Source organism: Pezoporus occidentalis, unplaced genomic scaffold, assembly GCF_034315485.1.
Source record: "Pezoporus occidentalis ecotype Australia unplaced genomic scaffold, CSIRO_AGI_Poc_V1 ctg41, whole genome shotgun sequence".
NCBI classification, from domain to species: domain Eukaryota; kingdom Metazoa; phylum Chordata; class Aves; order Psittaciformes; family Psittacidae; genus Pezoporus; species Pezoporus occidentalis.
The window spans coordinates 2,613,239-2,632,897 of record NW_026915736.1 but is presented as its reverse complement, the minus strand read 5'-3'; the positions used below and the strand labels follow the sequence as shown (position 1 = coordinate 2,632,897).

General features: G+C 38.8%; 1 protein-coding gene across 10 annotated transcripts in view; it reads right to left on the bottom strand.

Moving 5' to 3' along the window:
- ANK3 (ankyrin 3) overlaps window positions 1–19,659 on the bottom strand; it is a 379,098-nt gene that overhangs the window by 53,811 nt on the left and 305,628 nt on the right. For 7 of the 10 annotated variants that reach the window (XM_062634018.1, XM_062634019.1, XM_062634020.1 and 4 more), the window contains 5 exons: window positions 18,899–19,022; window positions 15,873–15,975; window positions 9,981–10,087; window positions 6,027–6,059; window positions 2,272–2,496 (listed from right to left, as the gene is read on the bottom strand). In XM_062634018.1, coding sequence (XP_062490002.1) covers window positions 2,272–2,496; window positions 6,027–6,059; window positions 9,981–10,087; window positions 15,873–15,975; window positions 18,899–19,022 — 592 coding nt within the window. The remainder of the gene's footprint in view (window positions 1–2,271; window positions 2,497–6,026; window positions 6,060–9,980; window positions 10,088–15,872; window positions 15,976–18,898; window positions 19,023–19,659) is intronic. The other 3 variants (XM_062634017.1, XM_062634023.1, XM_062634024.1) reach the window with 1 other exon arrangement.

Below are 19,659 nucleotides of genomic sequence, written 5' to 3'. Positions count from 1 at the left end.
ACATGGTTAATAATACACCTACATCACCGGACAATGTACCTTCAACGGAGGACTGCAAGTGCATTACTGAACAGTTATTGTGAACAACCGACAGAAACCACCATTCACTTCATGTGCCATTCCTTAACAAAACAGACAATTTTGCCAAACACTTCACAGGCAGGATATGCATTTTAAAGTATGTTAAGACAAACCGACTGAAATCACACAGTAAGTGAACAATTATGCAGCTTTAAGACATTTAAATAGACAGTATCATTATTTTCCTACAGAGGTTGTAAAGGATTTCACTCCACTGTAATAACTCAGAAGTAGCATCACATGATGGGAGAAAAATGCAGCACTTCTATGATACTAGATACCTGAAAGGTGTTGGGTGCATTAACCAATCAATTACTTGAGCATGGAAATCACAACAGCCATCATGAGGGAAAACATAAACTAGTTGCAAGTCCAGTTTTCGCATTCAATACCAAGGGGGAAGAATAAGATAGTATTTTTTCCCATGAAAACAGAAAAAAGACATATTTTAGATGCTTTTAATAATATTCAGGCTATAATCACACGTCCTTTAACAAGAAAGGAATGTGCACAGTAAGTAAATACCAAAAATTTAAATACATTGTTTTAGATATTTACTCTCTGGTTCCAAAAGAGTACAAACTGCAAACTAACACTATAGTACAATCTTTGCAGGCTAATATTTCAGATACTGTCTCTGTAAATATTCAGAAACCACACAATTTTGTGCATGACATTTAACAAGAATACTCAAGTGAGAAGGTATTGAACAGGTTTGGAATGCCAAACACTCACCAATATTTTTAAAACCTAATGCAATAAATTTCACAATATGGTTTGAAAGTAACAGCAGAAAATATATGGAAACATTCTTACATTTTTAGACTACACACTGCAGTTCCTCTGGGCAGTATACTTGGCTTTATAAATTTATTTTAACAAGATGCCTCTTGCAGGTTGAAAAGATCAGTATTTCTCCAACTTCGTTGAACTCACTCTGTAACAGTTTTTCTAAACAAGCTTTCATAAATAACAGACTTGATGCAATCGCATTTTACAAATGTTCTTCCTAAACCAGACTGACTCAAGGCCTGTAAATACCTTCTCTACCACAGGGTTGAAATTAAAAGACTTTCACTGTGTATTAAAATGTATTTGATGCAGTTGAAACACTTTAAATTTAAAAGATTACAACAGCACAGAAGTTATGAAAGCAGAATGCTGGCAGTGAATTTTACATGCCTATAAGCACAAGGTAGTAGCAGAGCTATATTAAATCAAGCCACTATGATTTTCTTTCAGTGACATAAATCAACTGAAAGCTTTAGAAAACTTAAAAAAAAATAAAATGGGAATAACAAAAAATTGGAAACAAAAGAAAAACTGTAGACATTCTGTATCTTTTCCGTACATATCCTACCCAATAAATTTTGTTCCTTGTGGACCAAGCTGCAGGATTCGGCTAACCATGCTCTCACCCTCATTTAGAGGGGGAGGAGTTTTAGGAAGATGCAGTTTACTGAATAACATCCATGCAGCAGGAAGAGAAACGAGAAGGGGAAATTAGGAACAAGCTGTCATTCCCGACAGAACCAGCAGTTTACACCAGGGTGCCACTCATGGTAACGAACAAAATTTATAATTAGGAAAAAAAGCGCCACATCATAGTGGATTGTTTCCCCTATTTTAAGCTTAAAAAGCTCAGTTCCTAGCATGTGTACTACTTGATGCTCTACAGTTAAGTGCTCCACCATTGCTCTCGGTGGCTTTGCTCCATGGGATGGAGACAGAAAGCTCCCAGCAACTCTGGCACGAGCCGTGCGCGAGCCACAGCACAGAGAACACAGCTTAACATTTGTCTCCTTGTGGGTGACCTTAGGACACTTTTTTGTGATGTTTCTCTGATACTCTACAAGCAAGAGGGTCAAAACCTCTTCTCAGTTTTAGGTGTGTGACTCCTGATTTCCAAGGCAGGTTGCATGAGTAGATGGGGCAGGACCTGGCCTTTTCGTGGCTTTTCTTACCTTCATCTCCATTCTGTAGTCATCATAGAGACAAAGCTCCCCTTAAAATACAAGGGTACTTTCTGGAAGGAATTTCAGGTTGGCATTTTTTAATATTTCAAGTTAAGAAGCCTATCTCACATGCTCAGATGAAGTAAAGCCAACGTTTAACTACTTAAGTCCATATGATAAAGGAAATGGAAGATGCAACATGAGTCCAAACAATGAAATTCACAGAACAACTTACCCTAAAAATTGTGCCCCTGCTGGCCCCATTTCTACAAGTCTACTTGCTAATCCTTCTCCTTCAACCATCGGTGGTGGGCTGGCCAGTTTATGCCTCTTTACCAAGCGGCAGGTGATGCGGGTTGGTGCTGTACATTTGCGTGGTGGGATAATTATTCTCATTCCATGATGGCGACTGCCCCTCATTGAACCCCCACGGGCATCAACCATAAAACTAACCAGGAAACTGTAGGTAAAAGGAAACATGTCAATGAAAATGGTCACAAAACAAGAAAATCAGCAAAAAGTTAACCACTAGTCTTTAAAACATTATTAGAAAAGTCCTCCCAATCCCAGCTAAACCAAAAAGAACATGAAGATTCTTTTGAAACTTATACTTACATGTTAACTATTCGTTATCAAAAGCAGGAATTGTTAAAGGTCTATGAACATCATGGCGAAATGAGTAGGTGCTACTGAGCAATTTGGATTAAAAGAGTACACAGATAGCTATTAGTAGTGGTTTATTAGAATTTAAAAGCATCCCTCTGTTACTGTTAGCTCTACTGTCCATAGACGGAGTAATTACCCTCACATGCAGAAAGGAACTGTGTCGAAAAAGGAGAATCAAAAATGCTTATTATTTCTGGGATCTCACTCTTTAAAACCTCCTCAAAGTCTCATTTGTAAAAAAATACTGACGGCTGACAGAGCAAGTGCTGGCACCATGGGTGACAGTTAAGTGTAGGCTACTAAGGGCTTCTACCGATAGGGAATGAGTGTGTATATCAAGTGCATAACTTTCTTTAGGTTACTAGCACTCTAGAGGAAATCATGACAGTACTTGTGCTTGAAGATGACACAAAGTAGAAAAAATGACATTAAAGAAAAACTGTGTTTGCCAGAGTCATTCCAATGCATAATTTTCCATTTAAAAATAGAAGGGCAAGCAATTCTATTTGTAAACGGTGAGTGGCAGATTTTAACATAAAATTCTTTTTATTAGCAAAGGAATAATGACTATTAACAAGAATAACCATTAACAGCCAAAGTTTATGCTATCAAATGCTAAGAAGCTGCATATGTGAAGTGTTACTGTCTTTAATGGAACAGTGACAGGGAAGTGGAGTCTCCTCCCAGGACCAAAATCAGATTTCAGCCCGCTTCAAAACTCCACAGCAAAAATCCTTCCAATTTATGTGGATCAAAACATACAGTTTCCTGCATGTCTAAACAGTTCTGGTGGGTCTCCTCTGGTGCTCCAAAATAACCCCCCTTTTCCTCTGTACCGTAAGCTGCTGAGAGAGAATAGCTTCAGGTAGAAGATGCAGTAACAGACTAGTATCAAGAGGGACATATTGGTGCCAAAAACTTGTTCGTTTGCTCCTTCTGTATGATATGCAGATGCTGACATAGCTGGCACATCTGCTGTATGGTTTCAATATTTTCAAGGCTCTTCCCAAAACTTCCAGATCTTAAGAACTAAACCTTCACATGATTAACAAGCAACTCCATTCAATTTCCTGGTTTCCTACTGTTAACTGAACTAAGGTAAAGGGCCAATAATCCAGGGGGCTCATAAAGATTCTTTAAAAAAAATCCCAAATGTTCTGAAGTATGAATAGGAATTTGTGTAAGACTTTCATATTTGCTTTTGAGACCAGCAGGATATCAAAAGTAACAGCTGATGTGGATTGGCCAGGCTTCCACATAAGCTGCATTAGGAAATCCGGCCGACGGGTGGGAAAAATCTGCAGAAAAGCAGGACTCTAATCAAAAGTTGGTAGTGGTCTGCAGGAGACAGACAGGTAGGGACACAAGCTGTAAATATATGATGCAGGACAGAAAGGCTGTTCAACTGAATTCCAGATAAACAAATTGCTACATTGCCTTTCTTCAAACCAAATTAAAATTATTCAGTAAAGAATAATGGGGAAGTGAAACAGGCCTCAGAGGTGACCCTAACCCCAAATTATAATTTCTTGTGTCCTATATACTTTATAGTACTGAAGCATAGAATAAAATTCATAATCTATCACAGTAGTTTTCATACAAATAATTTGTATTTACATTTGTCTCCTAGATAAACACAGTGTACACTACTGAATGAATCCAAATATTGCTGCTACTATATCCCAGTTCCTAATAAGAGGAATTGGTTTAGTGGGACAGGATGTTTGCCTTGTGAGTAGTCAAGCGCTTTCGAGAAATATTAGCTCTATGTCAAAACCAGTGTGATCAGTCTGAAAATTACAGAGTATATAAATTACATTAATCTCAATATTTATAGATCACAAGATCTTAGATGTCTGTAAAATCTGCTGACTGGAACACTTTTCTGTTTGCTAATAGAAGGGTATACCAAGAAGAGACATCAGCTCTAGAGAGCCTGGACCTTTGGTTCCTTTCCCCTCTGCTCACTGAGCACTGTCAGCATGTCAGCGTGTTCCTATTGCCTTTTCTCCCTGCAACTGCTCTATATTGTGAATGGTGAAAGCTGACAGTAAGAGGCAGATGCCACTGAGTATGTGGAAGGGGAGGCCAATGGCTGGTCTTCAGAGCTGGCAAGTAGCCAGCACATGACTAGCTGTGAAGAGAGCTCAAGACAATACATTAAAATTTTCTGTGAAGCAAAGTAAAATATTAAGCAGGGACCCATAGCCCTAGGTCATCAAAGGGAGAATACTGAAAGGAATCTGTTACAGTCAGTGCTTTGGTGGCCTTTTAAAAATGTTCATGATTTTTGTCTGCAGAGAAAATGAGGCCACTTGAGATTACATGGAAGCAGGATGGAGGGGTAGCTGGCTGAAGCACCCCTTCAGTGTTGATGTGCAGCATCGCTTGTGAGGCACATCTGGTCTGTGCACCACAGAACAAGGAGGGGCCTCAGGGAAGCTTGGCAAAGCTGGGCTGGGCCCGATGGCTCAGTACAAAGCAGAGTTTTGGAGAACTGCCTATCGTGTATGTGACTACCAGCATGTTAAACCAGCTCAGAATATAAAAAAATAAAGTTTTGATCTACTGCAAAAATGCCAAAGCTTGCACTCAGATAAGATATTGTCTCTGTATCTAAACTATTTAGATGACCATGTAAGAGTGCATTATCGAAAATCTCTAGGCACCTAAATCAACTGACTTAATAATAATAATAAAAATCAATGGAAGTTAAAACTAAGTGCCTATAAGAATTAGATGTTCTTAGGTTTATTTAGGCTGTAGACTTCAAGGTCAGTCTGGCCATTTCAAATTGGGGTTTAGCACTGCTAATGCACACTACTCACAGCAGGAGTAGATTAACCCTTGAAGTGAGTCTATACTCCACAGCAGGAGCTAGCCCATTGCAGCCAGCTTTGGTGTCTATACAACACCGCAGCCCTCAGTGAAGACAAAACCTTTAGCAGATCAGCCTTTATGCATATTGCTCCCATATAAAGGTAATCATTGTCAACAGCATGTTAATTGTTCCCTTGTTTAGTTTTCAAATTAGTAATTCACTGTTTAAAACAGTAACAGTAATTCCAAACAGTATTTCATGCACTTTCTATCAAAAAGATTAGTAGCTGATGCTTACCTAAATTAATGTTGCACTAATAATGGAAACTAGAATGTGATTTCTAAAACACAATGCTAAATGCTAATGAGCATTTCTACTTGAATACATGGAAGGGATGAAGTTGTGGGTGGATGCACTACAAACATCTACACACACTCTGTGGGGAAAAAAATTTAAAAAAATGAAAAGAAAAGAAGGATTCACAGAAAGCACAGAGTTATCACCTTGAATCATACTGGGGGAGTGGAGAGGAATAGCTGCAAAATAATTTAGAAAGCAAATGGGAAAAATTAATGTAAGATAATTAGAAGCAAGCAACAGAAAATATCAATAATATGCGCAAAGGAAAAGTAACAATCAGAAAAATAACAAAAGCAACCCATTTGAAGGCCAACCTTCGAAATTATTTGTCTTTTGCTTTGCATATGGTGACCTGTGTCACATAAAATACGTTACACATGGAAAAAATCTGAAAGGAAGTGTTAATCTAATCAGTCAGCACAAGTCCATAATTTCTCTGAGAAATGTGCAAAAGTGCATGGAGGAAAGCATTTGCTGTTAACTTAGGTCAAGAGAGAAATTACTGTAACATGACTTTTTTATTTAATTCCCAAAGCATGCTCCACTGTGCCATGGAGAACCACTTCTCGCACTTTTCTAGAGTAGTCTGTTTTCCAAAGTATAAACAATTTATGTATGGCAGGATACTTGAAAGGAGTATCAGTTCATGCCATTCATTACACTGCTTTCAAAAATAAGTTCTTCTGCATGTACAGGATGTTGGCGTAAATGATAATTAATCTGATGTATTCCACCTTGCAAGACTGCATCCAGTTTTTCCAAGTTTCTCAATATGAAAGGCAGTGTGACATATTGTTTCTTTCAGCTAAGAAAACCAAGGAGTGGAAACAGTCAGCATAAAGAGAGCAAACCCACATTTTATTTGGGGAAGTTGCACAAGTAGGCTCACATCTGAAAACTGAAGGCCATTTTGGTGAAGGGCCTCTACCCTCCCAGAGGCCTCAAGATTCATGACACATTTCAATGTACTGCTTACAATGGACTGTCTTCTAAATATATGCTGGCAAAACAACTTACGTGAACTCAAAAAAAACCATAAAATACTTTCTTGGCTTAAAAAGGGGGGAAAACAGAAGACTTGAAATACCTGCCAACAATTCCTTCTTTCTTTCCCTTTCACTGATACATTGCTGGAACTCTACATCCTCCTCCCAAAATTCGCTGTCTCAGTTAAGAAATGGGAACAAACTCTGGTGCTCTCTTCTGACAGTGAGTAAATGGGCAAAAGAGTGGACTCCAGCAGAGCTCCCCTGCACAGCACATTGCATAGTATGCAGAAGGATGAGGAATGCACAGAGCAGTGGGGTCAGGCCCTGGCCACAAGGCAACCTGGACCACGAGGACTGCTAACAGCAGGTGACTCCAGCCCCTAGCTATGGCCACAGAAGTAACTGGGGACAGAGCCAGGGATGAGGCACCACGAACAAGCAGAAAAGGAGTTGCTCTGCAGAAAAAGACTGATGGAAGAGAAGTGAAAACTCATGGTCCTCTGAATATCAGATGTGCTGAGGTAACAGGAAGGTGTGAACGGAACATGCATTGACTGCCTCTAGATGAAGGTAACAGAAAAAAACAAATTGCTGTCATACTATAGCATGAAGACACAATTCAAAATAAAATAAACAAGTGAGGGTTTTTTTCCCCGTACCAAAGGAACTGAGTCACCACAGCTTCATTTCTGATGAACTTTATCGTGACTGGTCAGAAAAGCTATACCTGTTTTGAGAATATTTGGTGCTCAGATCCTCTCCCAACCCTGCAGCCCCCTCATTTTCTTCTCTGCTACAGGTCTGCAGCCCCTCCCTCTGGAAAACAGCTAAGGGCCACCTCTGCATTAGTGAGGACTGATGTGCAAAGAGAGCAGATCTAAAGTAGTTGATGTGAAAGAGCCCATGTTCACAGAATGTATTTTGAAGGGTTGGAACCATTAGGGAGCATGCTGAAGAACTAAGGGAAGACAAGTATTGTCCCAGAGGACCGGCAGGTTGCAGACATCAGACCTATTTTGTACCAGGATAAAAAGGAGCTAGAAAATTTTAGACCGATCAGTCTAATCCAAATTACCAGAAATATTCAGGAATAAATTATCCAACAATCAATCCGACAATAATTTATCCAATTTATCCAGGAATAAATTATCCAACAATAAGGGCCTAAAGGATAATCAAGAGATTACAACTCACCTACCATAGTGAGTGCCCTCAAAATAAAAACAAGCCAAAATAGAAGTGGCAAGAGTAACTCATGTCAAATGAATTTAACTTCTTTTGACAGAGTAACTTACTCAGTGGATGTGTGGAAGTACCGTCTTAGTATTTCAGTAAGCAATGGAGGTACTGCATGGATAAGGTTAAGTGCACCGTCATCTCAGAAGTTGCCTCAAAAGAGATACCATCAGTGCTTTACTGAAGGGAAACTTCATGTGGAGATTACACTGTGCTGTCCTAGGCCAGGTACTAACCTAATGTCTTAATTCATAATTTGAACACTGGACAAAAAGAAGGACTGAAAAGTCTTTGGAAAATAGGATCAGAATTAAAACTGTCTTGCTAAAATAGAAAAACAGTCTGAAACCAAAAAACCTGAAATACTGCAAAGGCAAACACAAACTAAGGGAAGAAGCCAAACACGTAACCACAAAACACAAAAAAAAAAAAAAGACTGCAGAACTTCAGAAAAGAACCAGGAAATACCAGATCACAGATATCCTTCAACAGAAACTGCAGTTACCAAAATGATAATTCTCACTGTGGGACTGCTCAAGATTGTGTTGTGTCACACTGAAGGTAGCGATCCTGACTGAAGAGGGGAGAGCCAGAGAACTGCATCAAGAATGTGGAAAGGACCACCTAGGAGGATCCTGTGACATTTTAGTTTATAAAAAAATAGGATTACAGGCCTTCCAATACATAAAACATTGTTAAGAGACCAGTAAGATATTGTTTTCCATGACTATTGTGGATATGACAAGAAATAGGCTTAATCTTCAACAAAGAAATTTTAAGTTGCATTTCAGGGGAAGAGATACCGTAACAAAGGATAGTGAGCTACTGAAGCTGGGTGACTACAGAATCTCCTATTTTTACTGACTACGAAGAAATTAAATATATCTCCTTAACAGCTTGACTAGATTTTATCCTCCTGTCATGTAAATGGGTAGACTACCAGCTCTCTGAGGTCCTTTGTTGACATACTCTTCTGCGATGACCAACAGATTTCACATTTTCATACTGCAGTTGTTGATATTCACCTCTAGCACTGATCATATGCAGTGTTTCTTCAGGTCAGGACTCAAAAATCCAGACCTCCATAGCTCTGTGTAGCAGAAATAGGTGCTTACATGTATTGTGGGACTGTATCTTTGTGGGACATGCTGCTCTTTTGGAACTGAAATCTTTTGGTATGTGCTGCACTCATTTTCATTATAAGAATGCAATTAGACACAAAATGGGGAAGTAAATTAAAAAGGATGTGAAATTGTATCTCCTGATCTTGAAAACTAAACAACAAATAGTTATACTAGGCAATCTCATATGCAGCGATTCCTTTCAGTTACACATTTATTTGTGAATTTTTACAATACACATTCAAATACTACTACTATTACATTTAAATCAAGTATTTGTGGTGTTGTCCAGATGCACCACAACTACAGCAGTGGAGCTTGGACGTATAAATAAAGTAAGAGATCAATTTAAACCCCACATTTTTCCCTCTATGAAAGAACAGAAAGCATAACGTTGTATCTCAGATTTCATATTCCAAATAATTTAGTACAATTCAAATAAAATCACTTATGGCACTTAAAAACAAAGCATCGGCAACAGAAAAAGCAAAACAGGACTATTAAAAAGAAGCCTGTGGGATTACAAAGTTTTGGCACTCAGAATACAAAGTGCAGAAGCAAATTTTTGGTTTGCTATGAAAATTTAGACTGACTCCTTGTCAGCATCCTCCCTGAAGTCAGTACAAATTTTGTCACTGGCTTCAACTGGAGCAGGAATAGGCATGTTATCAACCATTACAGCAGGCTGTATTCTTCTGCTAACAATACATTCCCACATTTAAAGATAAAGGAAATCTGTTAAGTGACCTACCCAGAATGGATGGGACTTGAAACAAGGTTAACATTGTCCAAGGTGTCTGCAGCCCAGCTATAGTGTCTGAGAGAATCAGAATCAAACTCCCTTTGAAACGTCAGGTGCTTAAAAACATAATGAAAAAAAAAAAAAGAGAAATTGAAATTTAAAATTGACATGAAAAACATTTGTCTTAAATACAAGCTTTTTAATATAACTGTATTAAATTTAGATCTGTCCCCTTTTGTCATAACAGTGCAGATATCCCAGGTTGTTAAATTACTGGAAAATCTGTAACAGAAACACGAAATCTACAAACAAAATAATCTTACATGTCTTCAGCCATTCTTTTTGCTCATTTTTCCCACTTCCTTCAGTTACAACTATGTCTCTCCATTCCTTACTTGCATGTGCAAGGTTAAAAAGATCGAAAACAAAAAAATATTACCTTTGTACTGCAATCATACATCATACAGGCAGGCAGTATAATATTGTCCCTCCCCTGAAAACAGGGGGAAGAAGCTGTGAGTAACTTCACTGAGAGTTTAACTGAAGCTGTGAATGCATGACCAAGCTCCTGGTGGGAGGAGGGTTTAGTTTGTATTTATACACGACAACCAACATGAACACTGTTTTGTGGAGTGCCACTGTTCCTACTCATCTCTATAAAAATAGCTTTAACCCTGTGAAGCACTGGCACACTGGTGCTATAATTAACTGCCCCATCTGACAGACATTGGGGCGTAATTTGTTTCTTGCTGCTGCCCATGGACATACACACTCCTCTGGCCTGTGCCCTGCAACAAGTCTCACACTGTAGGTCCTCTTATCTGCGTAGCAAAGCCATTCCTTACTCTTTTTTTCTTTTTTTCCTAGGAAATCAAACAAATTAAATCTTCAAATACTGTACGCCTATATTTCCAGGTTTATATGAAAGCTTCTAAACAATTTAAGAAGCGCTGGCAGAAGTTACATCAATAAAACTAAGTTTCATCATGCAATACACACAGGCTATCTTCACTCAAGATGGTGTTAAACACGTCAGTGTTTCCTGTAAGTAGGTTGTTTCCTGCTTACAAGCAAATGCATCTAGAGAAAACAGTCTGTTAAGAGTAAAACCTCAAGGGCTGTTTTCAGATCAAATTCAGTGGGTTCAGTTCAAACCTGAGCCAAGCACACACTTCTACTCAGGGAAGTTTTACTATTTACACCTTTCTTTTTTTTTTAAATGTACTGGCACAGAGGTAGTGAAAATGAATTATTTTGAATGGGAATATCAGCATTAGTAGTAAATCTGGGAAAGGCAGTCATAAACACATAAAAATACTTATTTTGAAAAGCTTCCGCAAAGTATGCAATTACATTGTACTCTGCTGTTAACCAGAAGCTAGAACCCTCCCATCACTCTGGGGTTTCCAAAAAACTTCTCTCTTTAGACATTTCTTTTATTTCAAAAGAGCATCACAGGTTTCCCTCCAAAAAACACTGACAGTGTAATTTACTGCCAGTCAACAGCAGTATCTGAAGGGTACAACTTTGCTCTGACCAACTCTGTGGCATGGCTTGATGCCTCCTTTTTTTACGACCTTCACTCTTTCATTAGGATCTTTTTGCTGTAAGACACATACTTGAGGCCTGATGGTTCAAGCACAGACAACAATAATAATGGGCAAACTTGCATATATTAAACACCAAAATACGTCATCAGACATAAAAGATGAGTGTCGTTAAAGCAATGGCAATTAAGCAACAGTAGCGGATTTAATTAGCACCATTTTTGAAAAATGTATCATAATTTAGTTTAATGAAGACGGCTTTCTAACTCCTTCCAGTAGAACACTGGGAATTCTCCTACACTTCCTGAAGAGCCTGCAGTTTAGACAGGAAAGCCATTGCTGTGGATTTCTGCTATTCCAAGTGATATCTAACTTCATAAGAGCTTATACTGAGTACATTATTCCTCTTGACATCAAACAGTCTAAGATCCAGAGAGTTGGTCTTAGATGGTGTAAAAATCTAGATAAACAAAATTAAATTTATTCCTTTGCCTGGTGATTCACATTATCATCAAAAATAGGACAAAACAAAGAAACATAAGAAACACGTAAAAAAGAACAATACATTTTAGCGTTTGCCATTCAAGCCGTACCAGTGACACTACACTGAGGTCCAGGCATGCACGAGGACACATACATCAACAAATAATGATGGGATCGTGTTTGCTGTAACAGATGAAAAATGCTGAAGTTCCTTCAGCAGTATGATATAGGAAAAATAAACATCAGGCCATGTAATTTCCAAGGAAATATCACCACTCTAAAATAATTTATGTTAGATAGATATGCTACTATGCTTACAAAGTTGCTGTAGGTTTGCCTGCGTGCACACATAAGGCGCTTTGGTCTGTTCCTTTGTCCTCAGATATTGCTTGTATATCTGGTGACTGTATTTTTTGATGCATTACTTTCTGACAAAGTGCACAGATCTTTCGGACATATTTAGAACCAGCAAAGGCACAAAGCCTGCAGCCAATAGTTTTGACAGAGAAAATGAGTAGAAAAAGCTAAGAGCCAGACACATGGATCTTACATGCAGCACACATGTGTTGATCTCATTTTGCCTGTCAAGATGCTGGATTTTTCAGGCAGGCAAAAAAAAAAAAATCTTCCTGTGTAAACTGAGGTATCAGCAATTCAGAAGAAGGTACATCATCAGTGATACCAAATCACAAGACTCATTCTGTGTTTGGTCAGGTCCCAGTGTTCCCTCCCTGAACTGAGGGACATTAAATATGCATTGCTCATAGGCGTGGCATCGTTAGATGCAAATGCATGCACAAAACCACTGAAGGTTCTGCTGGCAAGGGTCCTGCTAGTTGCATAACTGAATATACAGGCTGTGTAATATCAGAGTTCAGCAAACAGAAGAATTTATGCTTCCTCCCAGATGAATTTATCCAGACAGAGAGGTTCAGCAAGTTGCTATGTAATGGACAGCCTGATTCATCCTGCCTTTGGCTGACGAAATTCAGAGGCTGATGTAAATTATTCCATGGAGAAAGTAGTTCAGATTTGGTCTGAGTTGCTGCATCCATGGTAACACACCAGGACAGAGAAATTTAAACTTTTCTCCAGCCAGGTTATATGGCCTGGACTCAGACTTCCCTGTTGAACAGGATCAGAAATAAACCACCAAATGAATCAAGGGAAAAATACTGAGACTTCTTAAGGAATTATTAGAAACTCTTCTCTAATACCCAAAGTGTCATGCTAGCAGTCAGGTTAAGTAAAGACTGGTTTCAAATCTTCCTCGACCAACTCTTTTTAGACTCCCAAATCTCCCAGTGATCCTGGGAAGAGGTGGCCATGGGATCTTCTATTTCACATGATGAAGAGGTTGACAAATGCTCCTTACTCTTTTATATACTTGTATTTGTGATAAAATTAATTCCCTTTACTCTTAGACTTTGCTGTTGACAGGTCTGAGCTTTATAAAAGAAGAGAAATAAAATATACAGATAGGCAATGACTCACTCCTTCAAAATAGTGTGATACCCCAAACCAGCCTTACCTCACATCAGCTTCCAGATAGACTTTAAGGATATTGGGTTTGACCCACAATGATCTTTGTTTCTTTGAATCCCACTGTCAGAACACAAGGTGTTTTTTTTACCCTGCTTTCAACTCCCATAGCAGAGATTACCTCGAAGCCCAGTAACATGCAGACGGAGGGATGGGAAGAAGAGATGCAGGGGTATTCCCCATTTCCTAAATGCACTTCTTCTGCTTCAGCCAAAGGGCTGTAAAGCTTACCACCATAGGATTGACCTGAAGAATATAAGAATTCCAGAGGATGGATATACTTTTTCTTAGGACTTTGAGGGTTCCAGAACCCATAGCAGGAAATTTCAGCTGGGCTCCCTTTTTCATGAAGATAGTTTCTTGCTTTACTGTCATTTGTTTTTCAGGGGATCATGGGTTTGCTAACCTCTCAAGATAATACTGACAGAATAACATTTAGTACTAGACTGTCAGCTAGGCCTCCAGCTTCGCTTCATTTTACACGACAAACTTGAACCAGCAGTGAAGTACAATAACTGCACAATCGTTGCTGGACAAAAACTGGAATCACAAAAACATGAAGACTATAAATGCTATGAAAAGTGTACACTACTGCTCAGCACCAGCACTGGAAGTTTTTCGTATTTATTGCTTTTTCAGCTCAAGAGCCAGCACTGCAAGAGAACTGCCAGAAAGCAGAGAAGTCCATGATCACTTGTAGAGAATACAAAGTTTGCCCTAAAGCAGAGTTCCGGTACATGTGGTGTCATTGCAACACCTTCGCGTACTTATAGGTAATTCTTATTTTTCTAGTGCAGTTTTGTAATGCAGAACAGGTTAATGACGCACACTTTGAACAATGCGCTTTAGGAGTTGTTTAGCATAGTGCTGGTTTTAAGTCTTTTTTAGTCAAATGTACCCTAGCTGCTACATCAATGTCATTTATTTTCTGGTAATCACAAAAATGTCCAGAATCACACATACAATTTAATATGTTCTGAGACTGAAGAGCCTTCCTCTCCTTTGAAATTTCCACCATATCAAAAAGACTTAATGAAGATTTAGGAGTAAGAAGTGTCAAGAGTAACTTCAGGTTCTCAGCCCTGAAATACCATTTCTTGTTTCCAGTGCCAGTAGTTGCAATTTTATTTTCTGACTTCAAAACAAACAAAAGCAACAAAATTACTGCTATGCAATGTTCAGAAACTCTCCATAGCTGGATGCTGCAAGGTTATTTGGAGAGTTACAGCATTACATAAAGTAACAACCTAATAATAAACATTCAGTTGCTAAAGACAGAATCTAATTTCTGCCATTGTCGTAATGCTACCAAAAGCTGTGTGCAAAAGCTGTATTAGAACTGGGTAATTTATACTACACTAGAATTTACAGACTAATACAATCAAGGTTTAAAATGCATGAGTCCTGCTCTGTGAACTCCTTCCTCCACAAAAGCATCCGCTGAGATCAGTAACCCTTGCAGGACTACTTGCCACTGCTGAGAGGTACGTCTGTGAAAAAGGCAGCAGAAAGCCTCTGTTTCATTGCAATCCACCTTATGCTCTTCCAGGGAATAAACAACAGTTCCACTCCATAGCCCTTTAATTCCCAAGTACAGATTTCTATGTGAATTTTTATTCAACTTCCTAGCAGATCTCTGGCATCTGTGTATCAAGAAACTCTCGAGTAATTCATTTAGATTTGAAAATCTGAAGCAAGGCTACCAAGCAAAATGCTGACGAGGACACAAACAAAGCCTACAGTGCCCCACCATCTTCAGCATTAGCTTTTGGAAAGACTTTCCCATGCCATAATCAGGTCAAAAGATTCTGCTTTTGTTGTATTAGTCATTGCACAAACATTTAGAAAACACATAAACTGGCTACTGCATAATAGCTTAATCTTTACAAGGCCAAATTCTTCCCCAGGGTGGCAAAACAAGGACAGCAGCCAGAGGTCCCTCCATGCAACAGAGCAGGCAAATGTAATCCCTGGGCTATACAATACAGACAAAAGTTGTTTAGCGTAAAACATATTGCTGCCAGCTTATCAAAGCACTCTAAGGATACCCATAACATTAAGCTTACAGATGCTTCCACTGACTTCAATGGACATAAAAAAGTAACTGGTCCCTTAAGACTGTGTATTGCTGTGGGACCCCATCACCCTGACTCTTGCATATCAAAACCACAATCTGGTAAACCCATGATTTCTTTCTCTCAGCTCCTCTCTTCTCCATTTTCAGTTGTTACGAGAGTAGCAATAGTCTCTGCAAGCACAGCTGAGGGCTTCAGTGTCACCCCTATAAATACAAAGTACGAATACCCGGTGGCAGAGACGCAGCACATACCTGATCCTTTGCTGGTACCAGCAGTTCTTCAATCATCATGCTATCTCGGGCATAAGAACTTCTGTTCAGCGTGTAGGACCTATCCGAACTGAAGGAGCGGAGGCTGTTGTATTTACCATATATCATAGAAAGTGCAGGTGACAATGAGGTGAACAAAAAATAAAAATAAAAAAATTAATACATGCAACTTCCAGGGATAGCATAAGATGGCAAAATACACATAATCTATGAAATAAATAAAAGGGAAAAAATGGAATAATAAGTATTTGACTATAGTTAAATATCCACTCCCTTACAATATACATAAGCAAAATCACAACAGATGTTTAATGCTTTGGCAGTAACGCCATGGATTTAGAATAAATCTAGAAAAGTGCATTCAAGTATTTAGATGAACTTTGACAAATATCTTCACAGCCTAATCCTGAAAGGAGACCCATGAGGGCAGGTCCTGGGGGAGCTGTGGGTCGGTCACAGCAAGCTCATCGGGCTCAGATTGCTGAATCTGCTTTAAGAGTGAGCAAGTTTTATGTGTGTTCTCTTTGTGGCTGAACCACTTTTGACTTTGTTATAAACACCCTTATTCGTTTAGTTAGAAATAAAAGAATAATAATTTTGATATGAAAGAAGAAAGAGAAGAAATTTGTTTATTGATGGTTAAATACAGATTCCAGTGCTTTGCGGATTATTTTGTGCATGTTAGACTACTTGGAAATAATAATGATCACTCTGAATGTGTTGCAATTAAATCAACGTAGGAGTGTGTTACACTTAACCCTGGAAGATACATTATGGTATGTGCTAAAAACATGCTGCAGGTCTAGACATGCTTGCTACGTGACAAAAAATAAAGTAGTAAAAAACGTGAATTAATAAAAAGCAACATCCAACAACATGTTACACTTTTGAACTAGCAACACTTTTCAGACTCAAAACTCTACAACTTTTTTCATGCATTTTGGAGTTGCTAATCAAACTTTTCTAGTCCCTTAGCACATGTTCCTCCTTGGACTAGAAGCAGAAGTGGGATCTTAATTACACGCTGTAGGCATATGTTAAGCAAATTTTTATATGATAAAGGGCATAAACAAATCAAGTTATATTTGTTACAACAGAAGTGTATTCTCTAACACTAAGCCCACCCCCCACCAAAAAATAAAAGCATGTCACTTTCCAAGGCTGAATAAAATGAAGATGAGCAATGGCAGCAGCAGAAAAATGTAACACGATGCCATGCCTTCTTACCTGACTTTTGGACTAAAGCAATTTACAGTGGAAAAGAAACAGGAGAAATAGAAAGCAAAGAATCAGACAGGAAAAGCAAGATGCTATGGCTGGATGGCTTATATTATTTCATGTGTTTATTTCTTAATGTTACACTCAGAATCAGTAGTAAGATACATTCACGGAATACTTTTTGCTAAATTAAATACTTCACAGGAAAAATACTGTATTTGTCTCCTCTGAGCATAACATGTGCAATGTAAAAAATGAGTTACACAGCAACAAATAGTAATGGCACTGCTAAAATCAGAAGCATGGGAATATCAGATTTCTCTCAAAGAAAGGATAACATGTGGTTGAACCCTTAAATCTACCTAAGAGACTTTGACTGTGAAATTCTGCTCTCCCACTTGCACAGGAAGAAGTTATACATATGCAGGAAGAGTACTGGAATGAGTAAAAGGTGTCCTGTAAATCAGTGCCCAGCTCCATACACAAAGTGCACTCCCTCTCCACCATATCTGTAAGTGCTTCAGGATGGACCACATCTGATAGTGCTGTATGATGACCTTGCTCACATAAAGTTCTATTTAAAAGCAGCATATCAGCTTTGTTAATTAAGTTTACAAAGACATAAGACTCTCCCTTCAGATCTGTTTTGCTGATTTTCTAGCTAATGGACTATTTTGGCATTCCTTGTGAATATTTTATCACATAAATACTTACTAACTTACCTAAAAATTGTAAGTGAAACAAAACATGGCTGGTCACTACTAAAGAGCAAATTTGAAAAGCATGCTTGCATTTCTAGTGCGACCATAACAAGCAGACTGAAGAGTAGACATCTAAGCTTTACCTTTTGGGAGCTGCCATTTGCTGTTAGACAATGAACTCACTTTTAAAACCAGATCTTTAAACTACATCATAGGAAAAAGTCCTCAGGGCTCCAGCTTATGAGGTTTAATTATTAGCTTCAGTACAGTTCAACTATCAGTATCACTGCAAACCTACAACTATGGAAGTAATCTCTGCTCATACAGCTTTAGTTATTTTAAGCAACCCACACTGCAGGCTTTAGCAAGATTCAAAAATGAAATCTAAAACGTTGCTCTAGAAACACCTGAGCTGAAATGAACATTAGTCAGATATTATATTAAGTTTACAATATTTTATCAGATTCACAGAAACTTTGGCCTGTTTCCTGTAACACATAATCTGTTCCCTGTCAAATGAAATCCTGCAACAAATTAGGGTAAACCTACTTCTTTTATTTTTGAGAACATTTTTCTTTAATATTGGCTATCTCAGTTGGATAACTCACTAACACCTTTAAAGAAATAAAAGCACCAAAATAGCAAAATGATTGCCATTCAGTTTTTCTGGTATTTACATTCTTAAGCTGAATTAGTCCATTAAGGAACACTAACGGATCAATCTGACCTGCAGTAGTGAGAAGAAACCTGGTTTTGCTGGCTTTTCTAGATAAGTTTCTAGACCAGTTGCAAACTGCTAGCAAAAAGGTGCCTGGGAGATGTCTAGAGTATGAGCCGGCAGATACCAGAAAAAGTGAATAATTCATTTTCTGTGTCATTGCCATAAGAAGCCAACATGAATAAAGAATATGAAATAAACCAGCAATGAACATATGCTTTAAAGGCACAGTACTATCATAACATTGAAGCACACCCCCTCTACTTTGTTTCAAAATAGACTTAACTTTTCTGCGTGAGGAAGTGCATTTGGTTTGTAAAAATCTTGTAACTCTGGTGACACGCAAACTCAAGAAACAGCAAATACAATACCTAGCGGAGCGGGCTCCCAGGCTAAAGCCCATGTATCCCTCAGCAGGCAACGAATCGTCTCCCAACTCCTTCAGATCCTGGGGTCCGAGGTATTTGTCCGTATCACCTGTCATTGCATCCTCACCTGTCAGTACAAAAGACAGGCTGAAATCAGAAGTACTGTAAATGTTTGCGTGCTTAGTAAGTCATAACGCCCTGCTCTGTTCATCAAGAAGCAATCAATCCTGTCACCCCCACTTTCCCTAAGGCTCTTTCCATGTAGCACGTCAATTATCCACCCTCTGAACGGGCCTGAGAAATAATTTTATTGGGGCAAAGCAAAACTCCACCTTGACACAAACCCAATGAAATTATATGAGGGATGACTTTTGCCCAATCATTTAAGCATGCTAAAGGCTTCTTCTGTACTTTGCACCACTTTTGCTTTCTTTACTAGCTGACAAACAAAAGTCAGGTTATTCTCTACAGAAAACAAAACCGAGAAAAACTTGGCTATGACAGACAGCCTGTTTGCCCACCAGTTATGAGAAGTGCAGCAGGCTTGAACCGTCGCAGAGTAAGAGCAGGGGCCCGCCTTTCTCCCTAGATATTTCTCACTAACTTTTGCACGATTTAATGTAAGAAGGATTACTTTTAGGGGTTTGTTTTATGATCTGCTTCACACCACCAGGCTGGTGTCCGCAAGGAAGCCCTTCGGACAGACACCACCACTCCCCACACTCACAACCCTCCCTCCACGGCCCGGCGGGGCGAGGCTGGCC